The sequence below is a fragment of the Hermetia illucens genome, chromosome 3 (assembly GCF_905115235.1).
Source record: "Hermetia illucens chromosome 3, iHerIll2.2.curated.20191125, whole genome shotgun sequence".
Classification (NCBI taxonomy): domain Eukaryota; kingdom Metazoa; phylum Arthropoda; class Insecta; order Diptera; family Stratiomyidae; genus Hermetia; species Hermetia illucens.
The window spans coordinates 19,627,205-19,651,241 of NC_051851.1; the positions used below are offsets into that span (position 1 = coordinate 19,627,205).

The 24,037-nt window shown below is 44.5% G+C and overlaps 1 protein-coding gene across 2 annotated transcripts; it reads right to left on the reverse strand.

Moving 5' to 3' along the window:
- Positions 1–1,925: 1,925 nt before the first annotated feature.
- Positions 1,926–15,495, reverse strand: LOC119652861 (beta-galactosidase-like). Of its 2 annotated transcripts, none has more exons than XM_038057217.1 (6): positions 15,259–15,495; positions 3,951–4,114; positions 3,736–3,886; positions 3,338–3,680; positions 3,133–3,280; positions 1,926–3,075 (listed from the first exon to the last, which is right to left on the reverse strand). In XM_038057217.1, exons 1-6 carry the CDS (start codon positions 15,361–15,363, stop codon positions 2,007–2,009), a joined length of 1,980 nt encoding a protein of 659 aa, XP_037913145.1. In that variant the 5' UTR covers positions 15,364–15,495; the 3' UTR covers positions 1,926–2,006. The 2 variants fall into 2 exon arrangements, with proteins under 2 accessions (XP_037913145.1, XP_037913146.1); XM_038057218.1 differs by lacking the exon at positions 15,259–15,495 and adding an exon at positions 10,092–10,272.
- Positions 15,496–24,037: the final 8,542 nt, after the last annotated feature.

The following is a 24,037-nucleotide window of genomic DNA, read 5'->3' on the forward strand; positions in this document are numbered from 1 at the left end:
AGAATAGCTTTCTCAAAATCGATAAGAAACAGATGATGTGGGGACCTAACTTACACACACTGCTCCAAAATGTTACTGCGGTTGGTGCAAAAGGGTCCAAAGCGGAAAACCGGCTGCTCCCTGTCAATAAAGCTTTGTCCTTTAATGCGTCCCAGGGCAACGCAATGGAAGAAAGCACACAAACACCCCTCCAATTATTAGACTAAAAAATCTGTGTCCGCATGCTACTGTGGCTTGCCACATCTTCTTCTTTTTCTTCAGTCTTTCTCCCATTCACAAGCGGGGTCGGCTCATCGTGATCGATTTCGCCATTTGGTTCTATCAAATGTCTGATTTGTATGCAGCCGCGAGGCTTTTAAATCCTCCTCCAACGTATCAAACCACCGTTGTTTTGGCCGGCTTTTTGGTCGCTTACCATCAAGTTCGATGTTCAGATCAATATTGGCAAGTGAATTTTTGTTAGCGCGAATTATATGACCATACCATCGAAGTCGCCTCTCTCGCAATTTTTCCACGATCGGTGCAACTCCATATCATTTACGGGTATCCTCATTTCGAATGTGATGAAAGCGTGCCACGCTATTACCACCTGCTAAGCTAACTTAACTTCCCCTACAGGACTCTCGAAACTTACCTTGCCAGAAGTTCAGCATCACTTTGCATTCGCAAGTATTATCGTTAGGTTTGGCAAAGGAGAAAATATGCGCTCCGATTTTCCAAGTTCCTCCCTGTATACTTTTGATTGCGAATTTCACCGTACACCAGTTTCCCTCCGATTTCAATATTTCCCCGACGATGTTCTGCGGGGTTATTGTCCGGTGGCTTGTCTAAAATCCGGAAATGCAGGAAATTGGTCCGGGCTAGTTCCTTTTCTGTGCTGTTATATAAGAGTAGGACATGAAGTAACCTCCATTTCGACACTATTACAAACGAAGAACTTAGTCGGCGCACAGTCTTGGCATTCGTACGCGATGCGAACGGAAACGGTAATGGACAGGTCATACATTAAGGAGGGGCTATATTTCCATTGCCTCAAAATAGTCGACGAATTGGTTGCCCCAAACGCACTTGAAGCAGAACAATGCAAAAGGATGTGCAATTCAGGTACCCGTGAGCGATGGCACGTAAGTGTGGTTGACATGCTATTCCCCAACTAGAGATTAAAGACAGCCGTATATATATATATCCCACCAGGGAAGAGTGGAAGACCATTCAAGTATCACAATACCCTACGACACAGTATTCTTCACAACGGATCTGGTGCGGTCTGGGGTAACGGAACGAAAATATTCTTGGATACCCACAGTGTAGCCGAGTGGCATGGCTGGGTACGATTTTGGTCCCAAGCTTATCGTGGTGATTCTGACCGACAGCCAAGCGGTCATACACATGACAAGGAACAACGACACCAGTCTATAAGTGCGTTGTTCAGCATTCATATTGGTGGGTGAAAACCTCCCTAAATCCCTACCGAACTAAGGAGTACGGCACCAGAGGTATAAATGTTTGAGGTCCAAAGGTCTTTGGTCCATTTAGACGCAACCACAACTCCCCGAAACTCCCATTAGGCGACCAACCGCAAATAACCTGGCTGAAAATACATGTCCCAGGGATTCTTCTGAGACATATGAAAGTAGAAGGTTATCTCAGCTCTCATGGTACCAGATAACCTGTGGTGAGGCTTCGTGGCCGAAGCCCCTTCAGATGAGCTCCCGTGCAGACTAATTAGGCCTTGGAGCATCCCCCTACTGCATTGCGACCAGCAAGTCAAAATGAGTAAAACGTTTTCGATTCAGCTACGAGGAGGTTCTCCTAGGGCACTTGGTTTTGATTCGGCCGACAGGGTTCCTCATATGGAGTGGTTATAAAACCTTGACACTATGTAGTCAGAATTACAGAGCAATAAAAAATGCTTCTTTATTTTATATGTAACTTTAATAATAAACCAACATTTTACTTCAAAATACTTTGTAGGCTATAAAGCTAAAACAGTGAACATGAATTTCCTACAACTCAGTTTTGTCTCTAGTGGAGATACCATCCAATCTCGCCGTGGAAGTAAAACTGACTCTTCCATCAGTTGGAGCTTTCTGATATTCCACAATAACTATTCGATTTACGCCTTTCTTTAGCAGGTCCTTCGGTACATAAACTGTAATCTGTGGTCCAACAAGAGGCCAATACCGACCTAGATTAAATCCATTAATGAAAACGACTCCTTTCCCCCAACCACTCGGATCCAAATAGGTATCTTGAATATCATCACGGATAATAGTAAATTCAGCATAAAATATGGCAGGTCCTTGCAACAATAATCCTGTAGAATCAATTTTGACTTTCTCCTGTTTGCGTTCATCAACTAATTTTGAAATTTGTTGAGCCTCAAGTGGGACTGATGATGAAGTCCAGTTTACAATTTCCAATTTGGTCCCATCGAACTTTTGCACCTCCACTTTACCGAGAATTCCTTTGGTATCATTGGCCTTATTGAAGTTGATCCTGCCTTGATTTTCAACGATAATTTGAAGTATCTTTCCGAATCCAGCACTTATAGGCAAAGCTGTGATACCATTTTCGCGAGATAGGACACCGATGAAAATTTGATCAATCAGTACAACAGCGCGATCAGCGAGTTCGTTTACTGTGAGGAGAGAAGGATCTATTTCAAGTGAAGGAAGTTGAGCCTCGTAGATAACTAGTCCTGAAAATTGATCAAGCTCTTCGAAACTAGCGGGTTGTCTTGCTTTTTGGGACTTAGTGACTAAATTTCGTCTTCCAGATTCGGAAAGAAGGAGATCGATAGGTTTCAAATCGACTGCAGTTAAGGACATTTTTGGAGCAGGATCGGGCACAGATACTGCTGGTAAACTGAAAAATTGATCGATTACGTTGCGAATTTTCACAAATTTTAGGGTTGGATCGCCAGCCTCATCCATAGGTGCGTCGTAGTCGTAGGATGTTATGTCGGCCATGTACTTCCCGTATCCCCAGTCGTTGGCTCCTGCAGTGAAACCGAAGTTAGTTCCTCCGAAGAACATATAAAAATTAACGCTGGCTCCGATTTCAAGCATGGATCTACAGATAAAATAGGATTCAATATTTTTATTTTGGATTTAAGCTATTGTGAGTTACTTCAACGTGTCCGCCACTTCATCTGCATTCCTCCTCTGGTTTTCTTCTTGCCAATGGGTTAGCCAACCTGGATAGAATTCCGAATTTACCAGTGGACCATTTGGTTGGACCGTCCGGAGAGTTTCCCAAATTTTATCCATTTCATGCGCTGGATACGAGGTAAAACGGTTTTTTGGCTATATGTGATTACATTACAACAACTAACCTCTATCAATCCCGAAATCCGTGGTGGCAAAAACTCCTTCAATTTTTCCGCAGGATATTCTCTCGTCTGGTATGTCAGTGGTAAATAGAAGAGCTTTCTCCTGGACATAAATTTGAAACTCATCCCGGAGCCAGTTTAAGTAGTTCTTATCACATGAATGGAAGATGCCATACTCATTTTCCACTTGGACCATTATTATAGGTCCTCCGTTTCCGTAGAAATATTTTTGAAGTTTCGGCATTAATTTGGAGAACCAAATGGAAACCTCTTTCTTGTAGTCTTCATCGTTAGTTCTCACTTTTATGTTAGGGTACTTCTTGAAGAGCCAATATGGGAGACCACCCTAGAAATAATTGGAACGTTAAATTTTTGGGTCTCCTTGAAACAAAGATGCTTACATTGTCCCGTTCAGCACAAATATATGGTCCAGGCCTTAATATAACATACAAGTCTTCCTCCTGCGCTATTTTGATAAAGTTTTCAACATCAGCGATGCCTTCGAAAGTGTATTCGCCGTCCTTAGGATTATGGAGTGACCATTCGACATATCTGCATAGAAGAGAAGTATCATTCAAGTCGTCCTTGTTAGATGTGATTTTCTGAAGTATATTACGTATCAACCGCATTCAATCCAGCTGCCCGCATTGTTCGCAGCTTTGTACGCCAAGTTTCAGGGAGGGCCCGGAAATAATGGAATGATCCTGATACGTAGCGAAATGGGACGCCATCCATGAGGAAAGTGTTCGCATTGTAGTCAATGGTGAATTGACGGGGCGCCTGTAATGATAGTCAAATTGTGTCAATCAGTTTTTAGGAATTTTTGGGAAAGTTCTAATCAAGGTTTATAGAAGGATATCTTTACCGATAACTTGCAATGGCTGGAAAACGCTATACGAGTGAGAACGAACCATTAGGCAAAATGGCTAAGGACTTCCCTCGGACACCACCTTGACGTGATGGTATTGCTTGCAGTAGTTCATTACTACACTAAAGGTGTCCAAACATGGATATGGGGTCAAGGAATATTGACTCTCCTAGTGATAAAAAGTCATAGATTTCGGATCTACCAGCGGCGATGAGAACTCAAGTCGCGGCTGAGAAGGCCTCATCAGAATAGCATCTCCCCATGGAGAAACCCGTGGAAGGCATGTTCTCCATTTTAAATGGAAACGTTTAGTATCTACGGCACAATAAGCTAGAAATGTGGGTACAGAAACTCTCCTGATGAGAGAAACTGAACGGCCGAATATGACTGCCTCTTCGCGGCACTACTAAATGCAAAGTGGAAATGAAAGGCACGGAGAAAGAAACAGTAGACTTGAGCCACCAGTTAGGAGGGAGGAGGGCATAATTTCTTGCCTGTAAGAATCTCCTCTTTCGCCTCTACCAAAAAACTAGAAGAAAAAGCTAGTGATGTTCACTTAACTTGCCTAATACCTGTATATGAAAACGGATCCATACGGACCGGGCATAGTGAACCTGGAGACCTGCCAGCAAAACAAAAGACTGTGAAAAAAACGATGCTGCTTCGGTGGAAGATAGAAATAAGTTGGTAATTCCGCTGAGATCCACACTGAACGTTTTTGGCGAACGTAAGGCGAACACATCTGTGGTGGGCAAAGCTTAATGCGCCCCACACTAGGGTCTTCCACATTTTCGGGGAGCACTATGACGAATGTGACGTGGATAAAAATTGGCTATGAGAAGGACACCCAGAAATCAAACCAAATATGGAGGATGAGAAGAGTAGTTTCTTTATAGTGCAGGGCTTCGGAAACCCAGTACCGGCGGTTTTTGGGCATAATCAAGCGGGCTCCCGGCCGTCGATATCCAGCGGCCGCAGTGCCTCAGTAACGGGAAACTTGGCTACTTTGGCATCTAAGGCTACAAGAGATCTTAGTGGAGTGGAAAGGAGATCTATACGGGATCCTTTTCGAAAAAGCTCAAAACTTGGAAGGTCACCACTGAAGGCAACTTTACCCCTAGGCAGTCGAGATTCTTCAAGGGGCTCGGAAAGGACCTTGGAGAGTCCCCGGACTGACATAACTGTCGATGTTGTAAAATTCGATCGTAGAAGGCAGCAAATTGTAACAGCATTTGTTGCATTGGGGGAACGGACTCTGTGAAAGGTATTAAGTTGTCCTATATTAGGGCGATGGAGGAGAAAAACGCCCAAGCGTCTTGTGGCAAAGTCACACGGGAGACGCAGGTGATGCCACCTCAACGTAAGATAGGTGAGAAAACGGGCAAACGAAGTAGGAATGGAATAAGTGAATCCCTTGGTGTCCAACAAGTGGCCAAGAAGAAAAAGGCTTCATCGCCAAAGTAGTTGTTCGATTATGGGTCCAACTATTACAAAAGGGGAAAAGGAGGTGGGCGGCAGAAAGCGGCAAAAGAAGAAAAAGTAAACTCGTCCGGAAGTAATCATTATTTCCAAGAAAAGAGATGTGTGAAGAGGGCCACCTTATCAAAGACTGCACTGGAGATCCACGATGCATATTGCGCAAAGGGAGAACGAGAGTAGATGACCGGCACGTTGCAGGTGGTGACAGGTGCCCGGCATATAGGAGGGAACTGAATTGTAAGGCTAAATGAGGTTGATACAAATCAACCCCAACCATTGCGAGGGTGCTCAAGACTTGCTCTCGCAAACCATTCGAGAGTCGAATGTGGACGTGGTGGTGGTATTTGAACTATACCGAAATTACGATAGTGCTACGTGGGTGAAAGACTCATCGGAAATTGAGGCGATATGGGCATGTGGACGGCAAGCCATTCAAGAAACAATGGCATTCCCGGGAGTCGGCTTTGTACGGGCGAAAGTCAACGCGTCCATATCTACAGCTGCTATGCTTCTCCTAGTGCAACATTAACGTAATATGAGGACATGCCCACCATCCGAGGCAAAGGACTAGGCTCAATTGTCGATCTAACCTACCTCAGTACCTCGTTGGCGAGAGAGATGGTCTGGTGGGTGAGTGAGTACCATACCCACAGTGACCATCAGGCCATCTTTCTCGTCATCAGGAATGGTGAAGCCGATAATCGAGTGAGTACCAAAAACGGAAAAACCAAGATAGCTGGGTGGTGGCGGCTTTAGAAGGAGGTTACGACCCGAATGGAACGGCGCTGGGAAAAGTGAGTCTGTTTTGTCAACAGGTAACTGAGGCCTGCGATTCTACAATGCTGCGCCGCAAGTTCCATCACAGTAGGAAACCAAACTACTGGTGGAACCAAGTAATCGCGCTATAGAGAGCATCGTGTCTGCGAGCGAGGAGGCTTTGCCAAAGTATTATACCAGAGGGAAGCGAGAGTATCAGCAGCCGGAGAAAAAATACCGTGATCTTCGAAGTAGCCTTAAGAAGACTATACGGGAAAGTAAGAGGAATTGCTTCAAGCAGTTGTGAACCCGTGGGGCACTGCTTGCAAGGTTGTAATGAACAAGATTCGTCGACCGAAGCTTCAAAAACCACCTATTTGTCTGTTAGACGCTATGGACGAAATATTGGAGAGGATGATATACGACAGGCTGCTTCCGTTCGTCGAGCGAGTGGTCTATCGAAGCGGAAGTATGGGTTTCGTAGAGCGCGGTCCACGGTTGATGCCATTGTCGTGGATCTGGCCCGGGAGGCATCGGCCGCTGGTAAGTGCCGCGCGGTGGTAACGCTGGATGGGAATGCCTTTAACTCAGCCAACTGGGGTTGGATTAAGGGTACCCTGGCTAAACTGGGTGTCTCTGGTTACTTAGCTCGGATAATCGAGAGTTACATTTCGGAGAGACTTCTTTGGTACGAGATGGACGACGGACCGAAGGAATATATTGTGATAGCATTTGTTCCCCAAGGCTCCATTATGGGGCCTTTGCTGTGCTGTGAAATTCATCCTGTTATACGCGGTTCCTGTCTGAGCGTGTGCACTGGATAACAAAGCGAACCAGAGAAGGGTAAATTCGGCATACCGGCCAATCGCGCCAAGGGTGTACAGTGCATATAGAACGGTATCAGGTGAGGCAGTGTATGCCATAGCGGGAACGATCTCGTTGGATCTTCTGGCGAATGAGGCGCACTGTCTCTACGGAGAAGGAGGGTGAATCCGGCCGAAGTGACTGCGGGCTTCCTAAAAGCCACTAGGAAGGAGTTGCGTAGGAGATGGCTGCAACGGTGGGATAATCCCGAAAAGGGTCGCTGTACCCATAAACTGATCCCGTGTATTAAAAGATGGGTCAACCGCAAGCATGGAGAATTAAATTACCACGTAATACAGTTCCTTATGGGACACCGTGAATACAGGAAGTACTTCCAGCGCTTCGGATTGGATGAGTCTCCAGACTGTCCCGAATACGCCGCTATATCCGAGGGCCCGGAGCATGTTATGTTCCACTGCCCGAGATTCGCGAATGAAAGAAGGAGGTTAAACGTTGCTCTCAACGCAGTTATCGGACCCCATAATTTCGTATAAGAGATGCTGAGGTCCGCAGCAAACTAGAATGCGATAAGCGGAATAGTAACTGCCATACAGTAGAAGCTGAAGGAACTGGAACGAGCTTGAAAAGCACAACGGACGCGTGGGTTAGTTATGCTGGTGTAAACCAGAGCCCTCCTCGCGAAGTAATATTTCACGGTGGTCCCGCGAGGATATGGGCGGAAAAGCGGGGCTGGTTTTAGTGGGTGAGAATCCCAAACACTGCTACAACCTAGCGCAGCAGCGTCTTTTGAAGATTTCCACCTCCACCCATAAAAAAACCCACCCACCCATTTGTATGCTTGGTGAACAGAAACAGGGCATTGATCTTGAACAATGGAGGGTAAAGTTAGTGAATACTAAGAAATCCACTGAAGATCTCAGCTTTTTGTTGGAGGTGGACTAAATGAGCCTGAACATACTCAGGGGCATGATCCCCCACTTTTTCCTGAAAAAATTGAAATTCAATTATATTAAGAAACTGTAAAGCATTATTTTTATTTGGAGAGTAAAGAACGATTATGATCTTTGGCTCATACTAGAGGGACCAAATCGCAACATCTTCAGTGCGATTTTCCGCGCTGCGGATAGTGTATACATCGGCAGAGCTCCCATATGTGCGTTTGCACTACTGAAAACATTACCCGATAAATCCTACCTGTTAAAATTTGCTCTTAAACCGTAAACGTAACAAGCGAAAGAAAGAGAAGCTAATGACGTCAGACCACTGGTGAGCGTACACCAGAGATAGCGCTATTTCGAAACAGTAGAATGCTCTGCGGGAAGAGACATGACCCTTTGTAGACGCAGAGCAATCGATCGTAAGGTAATCGAGTCCTTGACGATGAAGTTAAGAGGAACCTGTTGACACCGATGGGGTCCAAACTGGCCGTAGCATACGCTCCTGTATCCCATTACATATAACACTGACTTCTTCGTGGGTTCCAATCAAATCACTGATACTAGGATCTTTTCTGTTGGAAACTCCACAAGACCGACATCCTGTGTGCTGACGTTAAAATTATCGGAAACAACCTGAGACTACTCTGTACCCAGGACTTAACTACTATCATCTTTCAATAACAAGGCAATTGTAAGAGGAGAAACGCGATAGTTGCCTCTGCATACATACCCTATATTTGTTTATGTCATCAGCCTAAGAAGAACTAATCTGATATGTTATCAGTGGAATCAGGTGGTCTTGAATTCCAAATAAGTTGTGATGTGAATGTTCAACATTTGTCAAGGAAGTAGCAAATGGAATCCTCAAGTAAAGAAGCTATTTGATTTCATCACTTGAGCTTGTCTGACTTCTGTACCACCAGAAGCCAGCAAAAAGCAGAGGTCCACAGGAGTTCTGTTCAAGAGCCATTATCAGAAGGCCATATGTATTCTGAGCAGATAGAGATGGATAATGGACCTTTCTATTTTAAATAGTCTGATAGTAGTGGAAATGAATCTGCTGTCAGACTGGTGCTGACAATTACCCGTAGCCTCGCAATTATAATTTAGGAATCGGTTCTATACCATATCGACTGCAAATTTCGCTTCAGTTTAAGAATTATCACAAGAATTATCACAGAAGGATACTTTCTAAGAGCAAAAAACCCTTACATGACGAATCGATCTCGAAAATTCTAACTCCAACCGCGTAAGTACGAAAGTCATGGATACACATGGATACGCTATTTATCAAATTCTATGAAACAATATAAATAGCAATTTTTCCGAACTTCGTTCCCAGGACATTCCTAGTCCACTCCGAAATCACTTCCATCTAGCCAAATTGCAAATCCTTTGAACTTCGAATTCTTAAGCATTATCCATCTAATTGCTCTTCCAGCTGAAAGTACATAGCATTGAAACAATTAGAAAAAAAGCTAACAACTTTTTTCTGGGAGCAACTTTTTGAACAAAGTATTGAGAAGAAAATGTTTGCATACGATTAAATATGTGTAAGGCTAGACACTATCAAGATGTGAGTATTTACTATCTTTTTATCAGACTGTTATCTGCTTTCTTTCAGACTTTCACAAGTCTGATGCCAGATATATGTTGTTGTTGTTGTTCAGTTTGGAATCATATTACTTAAGATTCACCTGTAAATGTTAACTCTTCCAAATATCACTTTCCCATGATACAATTCACTCATTCGGTAGCTGTTCAAACTTCAAACATTTTCTAAACTTTAAAGTCACAATTCAAGCGTGTCACAAAACACTGTGTTTACAAACTAGTTTGCGGTTTTTGAACCCAAAGGTTGATGATAACGTTTTGATATAAAGTCACTTACCATTTCTACTGTTGTAACTGATAGAATTTTTACGGTTCTACCTATCGCTTCTGAACTATTATTCAATTTGGGATCGCACATCTATGTTGTGTGCGACGGTAGAGAGTCAAAATTTGATACATGTATTCAGATAGCGTCAAAAAGATATTGTATCTTTCCAGATAGACTACGAGAACAGCTCAATATTTGCAGCTACTCGAAAAGATGATCAAGTTCGCGTTGTGAGAATAGCAGAACCTGAGAGTCGAGCTTAGTCTGACTGATGAACTTTTGATTCTTGTTACTTTAAGCCTATGGTGCTTAGTATAATAGATACGTTAGTTATTTGTGGAGACCCGGGGAGAAAATTATGAGGAAAATCCGCCCCGGGGTAAAAATTATTCGAATGTCCTATTATCCCTTTATTTCATTGAAGATTCTAGGCCGGGGCCCGAGAAAATTTCCGACCTGTGGGGAATTCGTCCTTTCCTACTATCCTTTCGTAAGGAGTGGGGGTATGAGGCTACCGTATAAGCAATACTTGCCGCGAACAAAGTTTTCCCTATAAGTACCCTTTCTCGAACAAAAAAATCGAATTCAGGGCTGTTGGGAATCGAGCAGCATACTCTCTCCGACTCCTTGACTCAAACGCTAGCAAAGAAGGGCCGGTTGTTGCGACTAACTTTGGAAAAGGCCACTGAGCTATTCATCTTTAAAAGGAGGGAATATAATATGGTATCTCTTATCTTATTTGAGAAAGGCGAACTCGATCAAGACCGTAGTCCTTGACATGCAATACTATGTCTTATGACTAATCCTTGACGGAAGTTTTCGGCCTATCATATGAAGCGTGCGTGTTTCATATGGCGTTCTAGGCCATCGTTTCTCATTAGAGGTAAACTCGTCTTGTTTGCCTACTCTCTGGTCAATTCGCGATGCTGCGTCTAGACAAAATTTAAGCTTCGAAATACAGCCCCTTCGGATGTCTACTTAAATAAACTTAATAATAGCAGGCTGGCCTTTAACTCCCTCGTCACAGCCTGTTTTTTTTGGCTCCGGTGCGTCTGCGTAGCGCCACTCATTGTGGACTAGTCTCCATGTCAAACTCGCACAGCCACATCTCATCACCAGTAATTATACGTTTCCTGAAAGTCGGGCCATTATTCGCCGTTTTGAATAAAATTCAGGTCTTTTTGGACTAGCTGGGATGCAACATGTTTCATACCACCACAATGTTTTGAGCGGGTCCACGCCTAATGTCAACCTCACTAACAATCTGTTAGGCTGGTATGATAATTTTCGAGTATCCTTTTTGTCTTACTTTTTTGACGGCCTTGTTGATGTTTGACATGGATGAGTGTCCCGAACTAGGCAAATCCTCTAATAGTGCTTAGCCACTTTTAAAGTCATTATACCACTCGTATGCCCGAGTTTTCGACGGAATTCATTAGCAACATAAAATTTCAAACAAACTCTTTGCTCAACTGTCCATATTAAAATGCGACAAAAGATAAAAAGTTGACTGATGTAAACAGACACTAAGCAGATACTTATGATGCATTGACACTATAATAACCGGTTTCCCCATGCATGGTTTGTTTAAATTAAAAATTCCTCAGACTTTATGATCATAGACTACCTTCGCTTGCATATTCCTACTGCATCCGCCCGCCGGGAAGAGAACTTCGGTTCCCCAAATCCATTACGCGCCGTCTCCGCAATCCGACTGTCATCCAGTAGTGGCAAAACTTCCTTGACAAACAGGGCAGAAACTTTAAAGAACTCGCTGATGACCACTAGAGCACCTTCAAAGATGTCTTTGCCTCTGGAGCGAATGAATTTGTCGGCCCCGTTCCAAACAGCTGTTAGAAGACCTGGGTGACTGTGGAAAAGTGAAAGTAGATCGTTGACCGTAAGACGCTGAGAACTCTGTTGATAGCTGCGAGCGTCATTCTTAGAAGCCCGAAACTTCTTCCGCAGTGCATGTTTCATGGCATAGTGCAAGGAAATAAAGAGAGGCGGCGCTCGGGGAGGTTGGAAAGGAAGAGATCGAGAGTGCGGGCCAAGGAGTTTTTGGTGGTACTGAAATTCAGAACAGAGCAAGTGTTTATAAAGGAAGAAAGTAGAAAGGAAAAATGGGAGAGGTTGTTGGAAAGAATGGGAAGGCTTGGATGATTAGGCCAGTGAAGCATGGGGAGGTTAAAATCTCCGCAAAGGAAGAAGGGGAGGAAAGAGAATCTGACAGTAAGGAGTTCAGACAAACTGTCAAACAATTCTTCATATAGGTGAGAATGGCAAGCACAGGGGACGTATCTTCTTTTTTTCTTCAGCCTTTGTCCCGTTCACAAGCGGGGTCGTATACACAAGATATAATGAACGGGAGGAAGTTGGGCGGGGGGACACGAAGAGTAACACAGTCAAAAGGGAAGCCAGAGGAGGAAAAGGCGAGTTCGGCGGTGAGTCTATCTTTTATTACCATTAGGACCCCACCGTCGGTGGTCTTACGAGATGCATCCCGGTCCCTGTCGCAGCGGAAATTGGAGTACCCTTCGGGGAGCCCGGAGTTTATAATGGCATCGTCCAGCCAGCTTTCGAGATGCAGATGGCGTGGTGTTGCTTAGTCAGTGCGGATAAATTGAAGGCCCCTAGCTTGGTTCTTAAATCCCTAACATTCTGATAAAACAGACAGACACTAAACATGGATCCAGTTATATTGCTTGGCGAGACAAGCGTGTTGTCCTGAAATTTACCCGCGAATCGGGCGCTTGTATGGCTTGATGAATACACCTTCAGGCCAGAAGGAAGGGTTGCCCAGGACGTCAAATTCGTGAGAATAAGTCACCTTGAAAGACGCAATCACCTGGTCGGTGTTGTTGTCTTTTGTCAGTTTGACGCAGGATAAAGGATAAAATAAACCAACTTTGCTCTTTATGTACTCCAGTACATCGTCCCTAGAAGTTGCCAATGGTAGCCTGGAGATAAAGAGCTGTTTAGGTGGGGATGCCACCTTTAGCCCGGAGCCGCTGATATGGGTGGATGAAATGCCAGGGTGTATAGCAGCGGCTGAAAGTGGTTACGGGAACGATGTTGACGGGAACGATGTGAAAAAGTGGAGCGACTGTGTTCCGATTGATCTACTACGGACTACAACTTTGAGACCGTTGAAAATTTCTCCCATCCAGGGTCTAAAATCACAACTGATAACAGTTATGACGATGAAATCCGTGCACGGTTGTTGGCTGTCAACAGACCCTATTTCAGCTTACAAAAACTGCTTCGCTCGACACGTTTCACTATAGGGTCAAAACTCTTACCCTTACTTAAATTCCAAAAAACAGCGAACTCTTGGCCGCGTTCGAGAGAAGAATCCTCCGCAGAACTTTTGGCCCCCTACATGAGGATGGACAATTCCGTAGCCTACATAACGACGAAATCTATGAGCGATACCACGACCATCTGCTTGTGACTAAAATCCGGCTGAACAAGTTGCGGTGGGCGGGTCACTTAATCCGTATGAATGAGGATGATTCAGCTCGAAAAGTCTATAAGGGCAATATCTATGATAGAAAAAGAAGGCGTAGATGGGGCGTAGATCAGGACGGCTGACAGTTTTTAGGGATATCGAATTGGTGGATCTCGGTGCAAAACCGGGATGTCTGGAGTTTCTTATTAAGGCAGGCCTAGACCGGATATCAGTTGTTACGCCGTTGATGATGATGATTCTAGTGGAGATGATTGAAGAAGAGGAGATGTTGATGCCACGTGCATTACTGGAAGACGAGTTGCTGGCATACAGCCAAGAGGCAGATGCTATCGAAGGCAGAACAGTTAAGCAGGGAAGAACAAACTGGCAATTTACAACCTAGAAACTACTGTCGTTGAACGTGGCGAGCACATTCATAGTACTCTTGCGCCCAAACTGTTGCCATCAGCATTTTCACATGGAACGGGGGCCGACAAGAACGCTGGCTGCGAGGAAGCCAGCGAAGAACTAGAGATTCCCAGGACACTTCTTGCTCGCATCTGCTTGCGAACATCAACATAGACAAGGATAAACTCATCTGATCCCTGCGCCTTTCAAATTCCAGAGTCCCCATGGATGACTGCGCAGTGATCAAGAAGAAGGAACATCAGGCAAACGGCCAACTTTTCCTGGTTCGTTTTAGCGAAGAGTGATTGCTGGTAATGGCAAAAAAACGAATTGGAAAGTGCAGTTTGGAGTGAGAAACGTGAAAGTCAAAGTATTCCGCTCTTCGAAATTGGACGTTGAATTGAACCAAAAAGACGTCACCAACGGGCTCTTGAAGTAAGTAAGGATTGACGATCTGATGAAAACCAACAGTCCCCCTATATAAGCAGACTATGTTGAGGGTAGCACACTCTAAAGGAGATAACTTGAAATGCATCTTGGCTAATCTGTTAGTCTTCCTCCGGGAGGAAGACATTGATACCGCATAAATATAGGATCATTTAATTGGAGGAGGCCGAATCATCGAAGAGGTTCAAAGTACATATTACCAATCTAGAACCTACATCCACACCAGGAAGAACCTGTACATCTTGGCGATCAGCTTTCATCATTTCTTAGTGTAGAAAGTTCCTATCCTTTCAGAAACCAAGACCAATCCAAACTTACCGATGCTATCAACGGTAGCATCGACACAACGGACAAGCTAGGACCAAAGGTCGGGGCTCTGGAGATGGCATTCAAAAAGTCCTTTATAGTCACGTACGTAGCAAAAGATATTACGTAGTGGCAACGTGCTAGAAGCACAAATACTGGCAATCATACAAGGGCTGCCTGCAGAGGTATAAGTCGTACACTAGGATTGCGAGGAAGCGGTCTTGGCTAGAGATGGAACACGCAATTGAACTATCTTTTTGTAACTCCATTTTGCCCAGTGCATAACCTATGCTGTTCGTCCACTTTACAAATATACTTTCAATTTTTATCACAATTTTTAACTTAACTCTTAAAAACAATCACTTCAAATAGTCTCTACATTCTTTAGTGTAGAAACACCATCCATACAAAAACTGACCCACACAAAATTTTCATTCAAAAAACTTGGTACTGCATTGAAACGAGGTTAAGGTTAACTTTTAAAATTCAGCCCCATATAAATGCTTTTAAAAATCAATAGATAAAGCCACAAGTAGCTATTTAAGAATATTATCCAAATATTACCCTCGATGTTATATTCAAACCGAACACAAGAGCCACGGAGGCGGCTAGGACCAGTACACTCCCGACGGTGATCATTGTAACTATGCATTTCTTATCGAAAATCATAGCTGCCTCAACCAAGTCATTGGTTTCCCCCACACTATTTTTGCATTTGCTATCTAACGCTATGGCGTCACTATAAACTTCTTATGATAGACAAGAAATCAGCAAACTTGAAGCCTCTTCAGTAACTTGTTCCGGTCATTACCTTGCGCAAACACTCGAAACCAAGAACTACCAGCACCCCTTTCTGAATGCCATTTCTACCCCATCAAATTGTGAAAAAATCTTACATGTTCCCTTATCAATTAACAAAAGATACAAAAATCTGATAAATTCAAACGATTAATTAATCGGTTAATAATGGCGATAGAGTAGGTATCCAGCGAAGGCTTCACACGTACTTCAATTCAAAACAAATTTAATATTCTGAGCCATGCGTGGCCCTCGTCATTTTTGGAGGCATAACCAAATGTGTTACCAAATTTTGTTAGAGATCCTAAGTATATGTGGTTGGCCAGTGAACATTGATTTTCAAATTGCATACTTTCCAGAAAATTTAGTAAATTCTCGGATTATTTCAAAATGTTTGAAATTTTAGACCAGTTGGTAATATCATGACGAGTACAAATATTTTTTCTGAATTGTCACAATCTCGCGAGATGCTGGATTTTACCTAATACTAGCACTAACTGCCAAGCATTTTGACTCGAGCGATCCTTAAATTATAAAGAGGCGCTGGTGGTGGCGGCCGGTGGTAAGTCAATGGGAGAATCCGTCGAGAACTTCCTGCAACATCGAGCACGTACTCAGAATGGTATATTTCTGCATAGTTTGAACCACGCTGTTTGAGAGCCCCAGGACATCAAGGGAAGTCATGAGGGATTTAGAGTAATACATGTAGCTGACAATATTATGAGAACTACAACCACCCGTTCGAGACGCCAAATTTCTTTGATTTGGCGAGCCAGTGGCTCATAGTTCCCCTTCTTCTCCACGTATTTCCGTTCAATCTTGATTGTATTGTGGGGATAACATCAATAGTATACGTGGACCGACCGGTCTTGTCAACTAACAGCACGTCAGGCTTGTTGTGTGTTTAATATGACGATCAGTTTGAACTTACCGGTCCCAATACATGCTGTAAGCAAAACTATCAAGTACTGCTTGCGGCTCATATCGGTAAACCGGACATGTTCCCGTGATCAACCCATGCTTGTATACAAGGGTTTGATGAATAACCTTACATACAGGACTATATCTGTTCGTGTATTGCACTGGTGCCAAACAGTGCAACCAGAAATGAGATGGTCCAACGTCTCTAACGCCGAACCACACATTCTGCACTGGTCGTTCTCCACCCGTTCTTTCATTCTGAGCTTTTTATAAGCTCGGGTGGCGGTCACACCGTCCTGAATGGCTCACATGACTCCCTCTGTCTCAGCAAAGATCTCGCCAGCACACAGCCATCTGTTTGACAAGTGCAAATCAACAAATGGCTGCCAAAGACAATTCACGTGTTTACCGTGCATTGCCTTCGACTTCCATTTATCGATCCGCTCTTGGTTCGACTTCGCGCCACTCAGAGGATTGAAAGATCGATCCTTCAAGTTAGGTGGAGCCAGTCCAGAGTTTGCTTTACAGACAGCCGCAAGCAAGGGACTCGCCTGCTCTTTGCTGTAAAAATAAACGCGCGGCGAGTCGACTTGGCGATAGTGTTGTGCCGCCACGCAAACCACGCCCCTACCTCCGATTTCACGAGGCAGGTTCATCCGCTCCAGGGCAGACTTTGAATGATGCATTCAGAATTTAGACAAAGTTGACCGTATCCACCGTTGGACGTTTTCCAGATCGGTCTTCGTCCACGGCAATATTCCGAATGCATAAGCCAGTGAAAGTATAGCTAATACATTCAACGCGCTTATTTTATTCTTCCCCGAGAGATACGATTTCAGCATCAGCTTTACATGTCGCAGGAATTCGGACAGCAGAGCATCCTTCAGATCACCAACTTGAGCATGGGTTGCTTGGATAATTCCTAGGTACTTGTAGAAGTCTGCCTCGGTCATAGCTTCGATGTGGAGGTCACCAATGCTATGTCCGGCATGCGGCTCGTGATAACCTTTCCGGATGATTTGGATTCGACACTTGTCTAATCCAAACTCCATCCGAACATCATGGCTGAACATGTCTATTATTCGCAAAAGACTTCTTAGATGGTCGTCAGTACCATCATACAGCTTGATGCCATCTAAGTACATCGAATGTTCGCACGTAGCACGTAGGCCATACTTTATTGCAAAACCATGCCCTCTAGCTTCATTCAGTAGCCATGAAAGGGGTTTAGTGCCATACAAAACGAAAAGAGGACTCAACGAACACTCGCCATGTAATTGCAACTGGTGGAGCTTTTGCGGCACCATCATTAGATTCGTGTACATGCATCTGGACCTTCTCGTTACGCCTTATTACTATGGGAAAAGTTGTTGACTAACCTTTGCCACGTTTGTCGGGGATAGCGCTATTCTCAAATCTATAAATCATCTCCTTATACGGATGAGCTCTGAGGTATTAGCACCCTCAGATGTATGCACTGATAAGGTGATATGCCACCCTTCCATGACTGTCGCCAAAAACTTTATTAGTTTCGGATCAATGCGATACAGATGTAACACATCAATTAGCCAGGTATGCGGAACGCTATCGAAAGCCTTGGCATAATCGATATAGCACTAAAGAGGTTTCCTTGGCCTCTATTTGCTTGTCCTACAACTACCGAGTCGATAATGAGTTGCAATTTTCAACCCCTTGACCCAACTCGGCAATCCCTCTGCTTCTCGGACAGAATGTTGTTGGTCTTGAGGTGCGCATTGACTCTTCCACTAATAATGGACGTTATGAATTTGTAGAGGGTTGTTAAGCAAGTAATCGGTCTTGTATCAGCGGGGTCCTGCACCGTGTCCTTCTTAGGGATAAGGTAGGTAATCCGCGCAGTGAGGAAGGGTGGAAATTCCTCCATCCGATTCATGACCTTATTTATACTGTGTGCCAACCGACTGTGTACGCTGGTAAATTTCTTATACCAGAAATTCTGTCCCCGATCCACACCTGGGCCCCTTCAATTATTTTTATTTCTCGTCGAACTTCCTCTTCGGTAACATCCGCAAAATTCATGTCAAGCGTAGTGGCATGGCGGGTGCTTTCAGCGGTGATCCACTCAGCATGCTGAATGCGGTTAATCCCCAAAGTCCACCCCGATATTCTTTCGCTTCCGTTACCGAAAACAGTACGGTCTGGACGTTGTGTTGGGATTTGTTGAGTGATCTGAAAAAACTCCGCTAGTTCCTCGCGTAAGTTGCATTCTAGACACGTCTGGAGTGACTTTCGCCATACCGTCGTAACCGACTGCATATGACAGAAAGTTTCTACTTTGGTGTGCCAAGAATTTTAACTACGGGTGTTTCGCTGAAAATGGCATAGTTTCTCTAAACTCTCTGCACTTTATTTCTCATCCGTCTGCTGGCATTGCTAGCGCAGAATTGAATCAGCCTAGCAATGTCCTGCCTTAGTCAGTCCCGCCGACGTTCCAGGCGAATTTTCCACTGTGGATCTCTTTGGTCACTCAAACCAATAACACGAAAGCGAATCTTCTAACCGTACAATCTGATAGCTGTAACATGCACCACAATACACAAGTGATTGTAGTTGCAGCAACGACATATCAGCACACAGTCGAGATGCAATCCCATCATTGATTTGAGATAGAATTCTCGGAGGTGCTGGAGATACCCTGTCTATGCAAAGAATCCCCGTCCGAGATTTCTATACATGCTCTTCGGAATTCGTTCCAAACCTCAGCGGAAACCTCAGCTGGTGTTGTTGATGATGCCGTGTCTGCCCCCATCAACTCTTGGTCACCAGTTTCTGCGTTGACCTCAAGTCGAATACGCACCCTGATGATGGCCGAGATTGTGTCGCTGTGAGTAATAAAGCGGTACTGGTTTACGACTCGCTCCAGAGTCACGTACGCGAATTGCGGGAAACGTTCGGCAAATCTCTGTTGCAACAAGGGGCGGTAAGATGTTGTACCCGCCCCCGCCGTTATTTCGTAGTAGAACCGAATGATGAAGAGGTTCATTTCCTCAGCCGACTTCATCGGCTGCCTACGCGAACCTGTTGAAGTGGTTGCCGCAGACTGTGCGAAACAGCTGCAGCAGACGGAGCAATGCTCCTGGTCGTCGTGGCGCCTAAACGTCGAACCGCCCCTTGATCAGCGGTACAAGGCGATGCTGTCCATTACGAGAGCCCAACCCAGTCGCCAAGTCAGACGACTCCCACCGGTTATCCGTACCGCACCTCAAGTTTCTCCTTCTTTTCATAGATGAATTTGCATTTTATATCTAACTTCCAGGTACGGTGACAGCTTCCTCAGTGAGTAACCTGCAAGACTGCAAAGTTCCTGCACTTTCAATTATTATTATTAATTTTCATGTAGATTACTCAAGCAGCTGAGTCGTATAGCATATCGTATATAATGAATACGAGGGTTGGGAGATGATCGTCTGAGTTTGCGATTGTCAACCACAAGAGCAGAGCTGTAATACATTTCTTTGAACTAACAAATGCAGCTATACCGAAGTACCCGTCGATATGCGTTGATTACCTCTTTGTTAGCCCGTTCGAGACAGTGAATCAAATTCTTGTACCTTGGTCCCTCATATGGTCTCATATGACAAAAGCCAGATGTCTTAAGTCCATCGTTTCAAAGCTTGGGCTGCAGAAAATACAATTTGAACAAACCGGCTCAACCTGAAACGTGACATACTCTTCTTCTTACAAGTGTTGAGATCTTAGAAGGAGTTGAGAAGAAAAGGAGAAATAGGGGTCGTCAAATAGAATAGATTGTTTCAAATAAGTAGTAGTAGATTCCATTACATGACATAGTTGGTAATGGAATTGTGTGTGGGGCTTTCCCGGTTCCCATGGTACCAGTATACCCCTGGTAAGGTTTCGTGACCAATTTGCCACTTCAGATGAGTCCCCGTGCAGACTCGAGTCTGATCGCCCTGATTAGGCGTTTGAAGCATTCGCCTACTGAATCACGGCCGGCAAACCAAAGTGATTACAGCGTCTCACGGTGCCACCACTATGGAGGTTCTCCTCGGCCACTTGGTTTTAGTTTGGCCGATGGGGTTGCCGCCCCATCTTCCTCGCCGCCACCTCTGAGCACCTGTAATGGTTAGCACTCAGGACTCTGTCTGTTTTGAAGTGTGACCTATCCACTGCCACATCCGTCAACATGTCCACGGAAATCTGGCCCGTACGCACACGCATCGCTGCATTTCCAGAGGTTTCCGGCTGTATTCGAGCTTAAAAGCATGATGTTGACACGCTCTCCCTCTTAACGGGTATAGCAGCCTTTGATTTCTTATGGTGGTCGATCCGTTTCTGCTTTTCCCGATTATGTCAGAGCTTATTTTGCCCCTTCGGAACGTAATCGACAACCTAACTTGCATCAGAAAAAAAAATTATTTTGACTCCCACTATCGAAAGACAGCCGCATGATGAAGGCGGACCGGATTAAGTTTTGGAGATTAAGAATGTTCAAGCCAGCGTGCGTTGTAAGAAGGCTTATCAGAGTACAATATCACATATTTGCAAAAGGAACAGAGGATCTTCTTTTTCTTCAACCTTTCTTCCATTCACCAACAGGATCGGCTTGTTGTGATCGATTAAGCCATTTTGTTCTATTAAATGCGTGATCTGGATGCAATCTCAGTTCTGGGCAGGTCACTTCCGCTGACAGTGATTGTGTCTGTTTCATGGGGATCGGTCGTCAAAAGCTTTTATTAAAGTTCAATCTGAGACCGTGAGGCATTAATTCCATTTTTGGACAAGTTGCTCGAGATCATTTTTGTTATTAGACGCTAGGAAAACATTATCTGCATAAAGCAGGGTGCTGGACGTTGGATGTCTCGTGTGACGTTGTCCATACCAAGAATAAAGAGGAGTGGTGAGAGGGCACTTCCTTGATAAACACCAATAGAGACACAAAGCGGCTTTGATACACTATGGGCTGCTGGTGGACTTGCAGAACAAGGCTTTGGATAGACCCCGCAACTTCATTGCAGACGTCAGGGGAAATTTCTACCTGCCAAAATGATAATCTCAATCTCAATTTCAATAATTTTCGAGGATGTTGGAGACCACCGAATTCGCGCACTCCTCAGAAAGTATAGCAACATTACTACGGAAAGTAGTTTCTCCAAGCCGGTTAAGCACGAGGTGCAGCACCACATCAACAATACCGGCTCTCCAATCTTCTCAAAACTGCGTCCACTTTCACCCCAGAAGCTTGCTGTTGAGAGTTCAACGATTTAATGAAACAGAGTATTTGCAGACCTTCCAATAGCTGGTGGTCCCCACCCCTTTATTTGGTTCCTAAGCCAAACGTCGAATGGCGGCCATGAGGAGATTATAGGCGTTTGAATGCTTAGACAGTTCCGCTAACGAACTGCCGTGTTTTTATGACCTTAGATCTAGCTAAGGCGTATTACCAGATCCTTGTCGCTCCCGAAGACAGCTATCTGCACACCTTTCGGACTCTTCGAGTTCACCAGGATGACTTTCGGCTTGTGCAACGCTGTACAGACTTTCCAGAGGTTCATCCACTCTGTCTTGCAAAACTTGAACTTTTATATCGTCTACATAGATTATGCTTTGGTTGCTTTCTCTTGAGAATCTGACCACTGGGAACATCTCGAGTGCATTTTTCAACGTCTTCTTCAGGCCGGAATTGTACTAAATGTTGAAAAATGCAGATCCCTCTAGAGGCAGGTAAAATTTCTCGGCCAATGGGATAACCCCGACGGTATCCACCTTGACTCAGACAAAACAGAGGCGATAAAGAGTTTCCCCCTACCAACCACGGTAAAGGATGTGCGAAGGTTCTTGGGCATGTTAAACTTCTATCGTCGGTTCTTGGCCAAGGCCGGTCACCACCAAGCGATCCCGAACGCCTACTTGTCTGGGCTCAAAACCAAAGACGTAGGCGCAGCTCTTTACCAATGGGTGAATCAAATCTGGCAACCGTTGAGTTTCTTTTCAAAACAGCTCAATGATTTACAGCCCCTACGATCACAGCACAAAAAGACGACGGGGAGCTTCAGAGCTTGAATGTAAATTCCAAATACAAGTTCAAGGAGTTTCCTATTTTCGGTTCAAACTCTTATTTATTCTGCGAGAGCTCAGATAAGGGACCCAGGCTATTCATTCCGGCCGATTTGCGCAGGGAAGAATTTCACCCAATACATGATCTTGCGCACTCAGGCATCAGGACGACGAACCGGTTAGTCATTGAAAAATACCTCTAGCCGTCCATGAACAAGGTTGTAAACTCTTGGGCCAGACAGTGCATCGCGTGCCAGAAGTGCAATGTCAACAAGTGCGTTCAAAAGGAAGTAGATGTATTTCCTAGGTCAACCAAGCGCTTTCACACCATCCATCTTGACATCATCGACCCTTTGCGAGACTCGCACGGATTCAAGTATTGCCTCACAATCATCGATAGGTTTACGCGGTAGCCCGAAGTAACACCTCTGTCTGATATTACGGCACAATTATGTGCCGAGGCCCTCTGTCGAGAGTGGATTCCGCGCTTTGGTGTTCCAGTCGTAATCATTACGAACCAGAGGATGCAATTGGAATCTACTCGTTTTGCGGAGTTACAAAAGCTCCTGGGCTTCAAAAGGGCATAGGACTATTGCATACCATCCACAGTCCAATGATATGTTGGAACGTTGGCACGCTGAAGGCTGCCTTAATGGCTCACGACGATCCATCGTGGTTGCGGTCCTTGCCTTTCGTCCTCCTCGGCCTCCGTACAGCCCAACGAGAGACTTTTCTACTAAAATGTAAGAGATCTAAGAGTGAAACGGTTGGACATCAATCTTTTTGCCATGGATTACCAGCACTACATAATCTGCACTTCTGAAACTTTGTTGGATGATAAGATTTGGATTCTGGATTCTGAGCACCTCAAAGGTTTTTTTTATTTGTCGCTGTGATGGGAGATGCACGACTTAAGGTAACACAGTTGACAAGGGCGTCCTAATCGCTGTTGAGCGACTTTTCAACAGTTCAGTCTCACCAAAAGTCACACAAACCGCACTTTTGCTCTTGTTTGTGAGTTGCTTTTCTAAATTTATTATAACGGGTACACACTCCTCTCAAAGTTGTTTCAGACGCCCATCATCCTGTTTCTAAATTCCATACTGTACTCAAGCCTGTTAAGTTCAACTTTAATTTCGAAAGTTTGAATTTAGACCCTGCCGACCATCAAGTGGGATTTTATCCTTATGCGATCAAGCTCTTGACCTCTTTATACCATTATATCCAACCTGCTTCCCTGTTACGTCAATTCTTCCCTCAGGTCCCTAGACTCTTACCTATTCTTGTCCACTACTAAGGTCCCATGTCTGTAACTTCCTTCTTCACTTGGCGGAGGTGTTGAGTTGTCGTTATCTGACGTCAGGGTATGTTACGTTAGAATGGGACGAATCACGACTGTGTACATCCAGAGAACCATCCTCCGTCGAAGGCCCAATTGCCTTACAAAGTTCCTGTTGCAGGCGTAGAAGGCAATACAGACCATCTAAACCCTCAGTTCTTTGTTCAGTCACCAATTTAACTTAGGATCCAAGGACCATATTTTTTCACTGGAGGAAAGGCCGAGTCTTTG

Excerpts from the sequence above, each read along its gene's own strand:
- LOC119652861 (XM_038057217.1), bottom strand. The coding sequence starts at position 15,363 with ATGATTTTCGATAAGAAATGCATAGTTACAATGATCACCGTCGGGAGT. Across the intron at positions 3,887-3,950 it reads GGATTGAATGCGGTTGATAC|ATATGTCGAATGGTCACTCC; the intron begins GTAATATACTTC and ends TCTTCTATGCAG. Across the intron at positions 3,681-3,735 it reads TTTGTGCTGAACGGGACAAT|GGTGGTCTCCCATATTGGCT; the intron begins GTAAGCATCTTT and ends AATTATTTCTAG.